Raw genomic sequence first — 8,724 nt, 5'->3', positions numbered from 1 at the left:
GTAGGGGAGTATAGTTAACCAAATCATCGGGCGGATCTAGTAGGGGCACTAACGGATCTAGAACCCTAACACCGCTAGGCATGCTAGAGTAATATTCATATAAAAAGGGAACATCTCCATTTAATAATAATAGGCATATGGCTCTCCTTATCTCCTCTCTCTCTCCCTCTCTTCGATCTCTCTCTCTCCTCTCATCTCTCTCTCTCTCTCCCTCCTCTCTCTCTCTATCTCTCTCTCTCTCTCTTCACTCTCTCTCGAGCTGTCTCTCTCTCATCTCTCTCTCTCTCTGTCTCTCTCTCTCTCTCTCTCTCTCTCTCTCTCTTTCTCTGTCCCTCTCTCTCTCTCTCCTCTCTCTCTCTCTCTCTCTCGATCTCTCTCTCTCTCTCTAGATCTCTCTCACATATATATATATATATATATAATAATATATATAGATATAATGTGATAACTTTACATATAAGATGCAAATTAATGAGGTCAAGGAATTACTTTTATTGATATGCCAGCAACGTACAGTAGTAGTAAACAAATAAACGTTTCGTATCAGTGACACAGGACGTAAACATAATTCTGTTGTATCGCATTCATTGAATCTGATAGCGGCCATGAAACTGACGTCATACACTGATAACGCCTTAACCTTTTTCATAAATTTACTTCAGCGAATTTACCGGATTTTATATCCCTTATTTATTAATTGATGTTTTAATATACTGAACAAATAAAATAAACACGAATATTAATTTAGTTTTCTTTAATTTATTTGAAATTATTTACTTTGAATCCCTTTAGTTTTTGTGTCTGTTATAGGGACATTGCTCAGTTTGTCGCATTATAAGATGTTTCCGACTAGTGTCTGTATATTCAGTGTGTTTCTGGTCGACTTAATATTTGTAAGAAGCCAAAACTGGATTTTGTCTTCAAATAATTTCGTACCTATAAATTATATTTTAGGAAAACACGTTTAATATACAGCCACTAATATTAATTGCAGAAAAATATATTTGATATGTAATTACAATCGTTAAAAAGGCTCTGTTAGTCAATAACACCTTAAAAGTTGCAGCAAACTCAGGAATGTCCCTTTAAAATTATCAATGTCTTGTCAGCATTGTAGTCCCAGTTTGATAGTATATTTACGGACATCATCAACTGAACGTCATTTATTTAACATTAGGGTTAGGCTAGAGTGTTGTCGCCTCTGCACCACGGTGGGGAACATAATCAGTAGTAAAGTACACAAACTATATATTAAAAACACCCCAACTGATGTTTCTCTAAATTATAATGAAACATTCGGTGGAACATCACAGTCGTTCAAACGCAAATATTGTTATGCACCTGTTTGTGACGATATCGCATTTCAACATTGCCGCGAACACATTATAATTATTAAAGCAGGCCAGTATCCTGGTCCTAGATAACAGTACACGGTTTATGCATCTTCAATCACGATTTCATACCGTTTTCTTCTTTAGTGTGTCCGTGTAGTCCACCCAAAGGCTCCATGTTTGTTGATAGTACATCCGACCCGCAGAAATATATCGGCTTAACCGTAAACGGGAAAAATATTTGGCCATCACCTTGCTGTTTACATCGATTCGTCAAGGCCATTCAGCAATTACGTAACACTCTAAGGCGAGTGGTATCATGGTATGCGTTACCAAACCCCATGGGGAATGTAAGGGGGTGTTTGTCAAGAGTTAAAATGCAGCCTGCCGTTGCTATTTTGTTCTTTAACAGATGCTTTGCTATCTAATATTTATTACAAAGGAAACGTAAATACACAAAAACCAAAAAAAAGAAAGAAGAAAAAATGTAGTCAAATGACGGAAGAAGCGTGTGTGAAGGTGATGTGGTGTGGGTGTGGTGTATTGTTGAGCGTTACGTAATTTTAGAAAGTGTGTGTGATATACAAAATACAACATATGTTACGTAATTGTTGAACGGCCCCTTATAATCAGTCACCTGTCACTGAAACTGCAGCCTTGGCGATGAATACATACCAGTCGTCTAATGCAAGATTACTGTCGTTCTATGTATAGCTGGGACTCTATGATGGATCTAGTAGGGGCCCAGAACTCCTAAAGCTTCAGAAATAACATACATGGTATGTTACACACACACAACACACACACACACACACACACGCGCGCCGCGCGCGCGCGCGCGCGCGCGCACACGCACACACACATACACACACACACACATACTCACACACACACACACACTCATCACACACACACACTCACACACTCACTCACACACACACACACACACTCACACACATACACACTCACACACACACACACACACACTCACACACACTCACACACTCACACACACACACACACTCACACACACACACACACACACACACACTCACTCACACACACACGCGCACACACTCACACACACTCACTCACTCACACACACACACACTCTCACACACACACACACACACACACACACTCACTCACACACACACACACACACACACACACTCACTCACACACACACACACTCAGATGAAAGAATCCCGACTTTATTATAAAATGTTTAATTTATTTATTCATCATATTCATTTACCTTTCTTTGAACTCTAATAGGCGATGCTTATTTGTTTGCTGGGCTGTCGTTAAACATCCATCCATTCATTCATTTCTAAATTAAATTTGAACGAAAACAAGACGAAATACAGTTTCGTTTCTGTTTTACTTCGTTAATTAACGTAAATAGTTTTTGTCAGTGGCTCCTCAGCTTATTTAAATATTTTCAATAAATTCATTTTTCATTGATGTGTGTATCACATGTTGGTGTGTTTAGTACACATTAGCATAACCAAAGCGTTTATTCATTGTCTGATGTCCGAACTGATAAATGCTTAAATATTAAAAATATATTGAAGAAGTTGAACACTTCTTACGCTTTTCCCCACTATATAACGTCATATTAGGTTGCAGACCACAGTTATTTGCGAATCTTCAGCTGAGATTTATGCATACCAGCCCATGACATCCTAACTGCCCACCTATGGTTTAAAAATAAAGAACGATACAGGTAGTTTTAGTCTCAAGGAAATTACAAAAAGGGTCATAATTACAAAGAGTATTTATTTTAAATATTTTTAGTTACTTTAGTCATGTGTCGAAACTGCATGATTTTGGGTGCATTTTTTGACAATGTTCACACCCATAGAAACCTGCGTTGGTTGGGAAAGGATATCACATCAAATTATTTTTCTCAATCGATCGACTTGCTATCTCGATCGATCGACTTTCGAAATCGAGGCTTTCCGTCAAGATAGGCGACTGGGATACCGTTATAGGGTACACTATACCAAATAAAATCCCACAGACAACACCGTTAACGTATGTGGTTAAAAACACTATATGCAATATATTATCAACAAAACTATAACATTCATCCATCACATAAATACAGGCCACGACAGTTTTCTTTTCTCAAATTGGAGAAGAACTAATCCTCATTCCCTTTGCCCTACTAATTTGGTCATGACGAGGTGAGCAGGTATGTATACACTGTACTACAAGCCACTCACTGTTCACATCTCTCAAGTACACCATCTGATGCAATAGATAAGGCAATTACGTCTGTATCTGTAGCAGATAACATGATCCATATGTAGCTTTGATGATATGCATCGAATATGGAGGGCATGTTCAAGCCCAAAATGTCCCAATTGGGTCATCTTGGGCAGCGCTAGGCCGAAGTTGTCCTTGGGACATCTTGGGCCTAGCTCTGCCATATACTTTGTTCCATTTGCTGAAATCGGTCAAATTGTTTTTTGTTTAACGACACCTGTAGAGCACATTAATGAATTAATAATCGGCTATTGGATGTCAAACAATTGGCAATTCTGACACGTAGTCTTGAGAGGAAACCTATCACATTTTCCCATTAGCAGCAAAGGGTCTTTTATATGCACTTTCCCAAAGAAAAGACGGCACAAATAAAATATTTTAATATACCAGTCGTGAGGCTTTGGTTACACCATTTAAAGGCATGCGGACATTTTGAAATTGTGCCTTCCCAAACGAGTGGGACTTTCGCTCAGTTGCAATCCGTTCGTTTAAAATGGACTACAATGAAGGGTCGATCATTTGGGTGAAGCTATTGATTTTTCTTATTCCAACCAGTGACTCTTTAATGACATATCATAGGAAATAGTATCAAATATGCTGTGTAAATATGTATATATTTTGTATGTAAATGTATGTGTGTCCGTGTATCTACTATCTATGTATAAACGTATGTATGTATGTATGTATGTGTGTATGTATGTGTGTGTATGTGTGTGCGTGCGTGCGTGTGTGTGTGTGTATGTATGCATGCATGTTTGGATGAATGGATGTAGGCAAGTAGTTACGTACGTACGTACGTGTGGACGGATCGATGGATGGTTTAAAGTTTGTTTTGTTTAACGACACCACAAGAACACAGTGATTAATTTATTAATCACCGGCTACAGTTTTAGAGAGGAAACTCGCTATATTCCCCCCCCCCCCCCCCCATTAGTAGCAAAGGATCTTTTGTATGCACTATCCCATAGACTGGATAGCACATATTACGGTCTTTGATATACCACTCGTGACGCACTGGCTGGAACGATAAATAGTCCAATGGGTCACCGACGGGGATCGATCCTATACAGACCGCGTATCAGGCGAACTATTTACCACTGGGCTACGTCCTGCCTCGGATGGATAGATGGATGCATGCATGCATGTATGTTTGTGTTCATGCGTGCCTGTATGCGTATCTGGTTATGTAAATGTGTTTGCGTGTGCATATTTAGCTATGTCCCAGTTATGGCGATACATTAATGTTGACTTTCAGTTATATTTATAAGTCGTACTTGTCTAACAACCTACATGATGATATCCCGGTTGTTCTTTCACAAAACTATATTTTGAACACTGGTATATTTGTGTGATATATCCTTTCGTCGTCTGTCTGTCTGTCTGTCTGTCTCTCTCTCTCTCTCTCTCTCTCTCTCTCTCTCTCTCTCTCTCTCTCTCTCTCTCTCTCTCTCTCTCTTTGTGTGTGTGTGTGTGTGCGCGTGCGTGCGTGTGTGTGTGTACATATCGTCAATATCATATATTATAAATAAAAATTGTATTACGTGAGTCTCTGGTGAGCATAATACATTATTTTTGTTCCTAATATATGATATTAACGATACCGAAACACAGAAGGGTAATAATCTCTTTATTATATAATCTCAAAGTTAATTTCAAATGAATGAATGGTGCCGTGTCTTTTCAAAAGGAATATCCTTATATTAACCAGCATATGACTGTTTTTTTTCCAGAACGCTGGATAGCTCTCTATTGGTATATTTTGTATTTTTGCATCGTTTTAGATGAAGTGACGGTCTGTTTATTACGACTTAACAGAGGTACTGTATAGTGTTCGTTGTTTATTTAGTACCTATAGAAAGTTATATAATGGAAATGTATATTGTAATGTTGTTCCCCAGAAATGTGGAAATATATATATATACAGTGAAGTTACCATATTCGGAGGCGGAAGTGTAATGGTTTGGGGTGTTTTCTGTGGAAATGGGCGTTCTCGACTTCTTGTCATCAGTGGCAACCTCAACGGTGCTGCATACCGCGACCAGGTGCTGGCCCAGAAACCTGTGACATTCATGGCAGCTCATGGTCCAGGCCTGATCTTGCAACATGACAACGCCAGACCCCAGACGGCCATCTTGACAAGGGATTACCTGAGGAACGCGGGCTTCAATGTCATGGATTTGCCTTAAAAGTTATCCGAGCTGAATCCCATTGAGCACGTCTGGGGTGTGCTAAGAAGAAGCCTGCGCACTCTCAGGAACCCTCCATAGACTTTGCAGGAACTTGGTGCCTCAATAGTGGAACAATGGCGCCGTATCCCTAATGCAGTCTTTACAGGCATCAGGCAGTCGATGAAGAGGCGTTGCCTTGCAGTTGTGGGTACACATGGAGGGCATACGCGCTACTGAACCTATGGTTTCATCAGACGACCTTTCTTGTGAATTACCATTGTGACTGTTTGTGGGTTTGACGAATGCTGTGGGCGCATCGAACAGATTTTTGACTCAACATTTATTCCAATTCTTTCTTTGGATGTCACAGAATAAAAATACCTTATTTAACACGGTTGTGAAGTTTTTAATTTGACTCAGTATATATATATATATATATATATATATATATATATATATATATATATATATATATATATATATATTGTTAAGTACCCAGATCCAAACAGACCAGATAAAAACAGTATTGAGCTGTTAGAATTATGCCTAAAAGGAAATGATTTTGAGTTTGATGGAGAAATGTATCAGCAAGTGTGTGGTTGTGCTATGGGCAAATGTTTAGCCCAAATTTTGCATCCATCTATGTCGCCGAATGTCAAGAGATACTTTAAAGAAATCGACTCCAAACTTTTGTACCTCAGATATCTCGACGATATACTTATCATTTGGCCACATTCCAAATAAAAAAAATTGAACTTTTTTGAGCTATTAAATCAACAGGATGACAATATCAAACTTAAGACCGCAATATCAGATAAATCAGTTGACGTTTTGGATGTAACAATTTATAAAGGTACACAGTTTGAAACATCAGGTTACCTAGACTACAAAGTGTTTTTCAAACCCACAGATACACACCAACTTCTCCACTGCAAGTCTTTTTCCTCACGCCACACCTTTAAAGGCATTGTTAAATCTCAGATTATTAGATTTCACAGAAATTCGAATAACAAACAGAATTTCAATGACGCTTGTCCACTTTTATTTGGTGCTTTAAAACCTTGGGGATATTCAAAACTGTTTTTAAGAAAAATTAAATCTGAATCTATTCGAGAATTAGAAAATCCCCTTAGAGCAACTGAAGACTATAAACCATACAAACTTCAGCATAACCAACCACCCCAATTAAGCACTGGCTCCTCTACTACCAGGTGTAGACTTCACAACTTACTTAAAACGCAGTCGACTTTCAAAAGTCAACAGACCAAAATTGAATATCAAATTCGGACAGACATGAACTGTGATTAAAAAAATGTAGTATATCTAATCACCTGTAATTTATGTAAAAAGCAATGTGTAGAAGAAACGCAAAACCAACTGAGAATTATAGCAGTTTGTCACAAGTATGATATTCGGCATGAAGTCGACACCCCTGTCGCCAATCACTTCAGTCTACCTGACCATTCATTAGATATAAATTTTGAAATAATTCCAATTGAAGAACCCCCGATACGTTGTTCAAAAGACGAAACAAACCTCTTGAGATTTGAACGAGAGGCCTTCTAGATTCGTACATTACAGACAAAAACGCCATTTGGAATCAATGTGGAATCTGGCAAAGCCGTAGAAAGAGATAAAATATAATTTTCAATAATGTACAGACGACGTAGCGTTGATATTGGTAAAATTATGAAGGACGATTTTTAAAATCTGCAAACTGTTATACCCCCCCCCCCCCCCCCCCATTAGATCACGTCCGATTATTGCATACAGAAAACATCCAAGTTTCGGGGATATCTTAATCTCCACACGACTACCTGCCGCCGAAGCCTGTGTGTAAGCCTCTAACCCAGCTAATTTTTTTCAGCAGTTGGTTTGTTTGTTATCCATTTTCCAAACAATTTTCTAAATACAAATAGATCGTATTCGGCTAATAAACAAAAGATAGTACTAGCCAAACAAATTAAAAACAAGACTGACCGAAAAACAGTTATATTTTAAATATCACAACGGTCCCTGGGGGCAAAATTAGAAAATAATATTTAATTAAAAAAAAAAATGCATTCATTCTTAAATACATACATACATACATACATACATACATACATATAATTCATATTATTGCAAATTAGATTTAACTTAATCAGGGCACAGCAGCACAACGTTTATTGACATGCAATTAAACGTGCTATGGCGACTCTACAGAATTGGCGTATGCATTCATAATCATAAAACAAAAAATGATTAATAACGCAACTTTACATTGAAAGCTCACTAGCGTTCTGAACAAAAATCATGTATTATTTGATTTTAATATACGGATATTCCTTTGGAAAAGACACGGCACAATATTTGCATACGCCATTTGAATATCGAGTAATGGCTGACTGGAATTAAAGTTGTGTATGCAGTTTACATTATATAATAAAGAGATTATTACCCTTCATCAGTATCATATATTAGGGGTAAAAATAATGTATTATGCAAGAGGCTCACATAATACAACTTTTATTCCTAATATATGACATTGATGATATCGAGTTCCAAAGTCGATCGATCGAGATAGTAAGTAAGTCGATCGATCAAGATAGTAAGTCGATCGCTCGAGATATTAAATCGATCGATCGAGAAATATGATTTGATGTGATGTCCAGTCCCAGCCATCGTAGAAACCGCCCCAATCGGGAGTTGGCGGATATCACACATATATTTATGAAAACTTTGTTCATCATACCTTACAAAAAACCTCATTAATAAAGGTTTAGCCATTTTTTTTTCTTCATAAAAGAAGCTTGTTTGAAGATTACACAAAATGATCGCGCTCCACTTTTGTCACAAGAAAAACCCCGTGTATGAGTACCAAGCCTCATTACAGCTAAACCATTTGCACTGCTGGTGACAAACCAATTGTCACTTTTAAAAATAATCCCTTGGCTATCACTAAGCTTAAT

The 8,724-nt window shown here is 37.8% G+C and overlaps 1 protein-coding gene across 1 annotated transcript in view; it reads right to left on the bottom strand.

Annotated features, from left to right (window-relative positions):
- The window catches only part of LOC121375524, a 17,988-nt gene extending 16,400 nt beyond the window's left edge, over window positions 1-1,588 (bottom strand). The window contains exon 1 of the mRNA XM_041503019.1: window positions 1,464-1,588. Coding sequence (XP_041358953.1) covers window positions 1,464-1,509 — 46 coding nt within the window. The 5' untranslated portion in view covers window positions 1,510-1,588. The remainder of the gene's footprint in view (window positions 1-1,463) is intronic.
- Window positions 1,589-8,724: the final 7,136 nt, after the last annotated feature.

The sequence above is a fragment of the Gigantopelta aegis genome, chromosome 6, assembly GCF_016097555.1.
Source record: "Gigantopelta aegis isolate Gae_Host chromosome 6, Gae_host_genome, whole genome shotgun sequence".
Classification (NCBI taxonomy): domain Eukaryota; kingdom Metazoa; phylum Mollusca; class Gastropoda; order Neomphalida; family Peltospiridae; genus Gigantopelta; species Gigantopelta aegis.
Note: the sequence above shows the minus strand (reverse complement) of the source record. Positions and strands in the feature narration are given on the sequence as shown.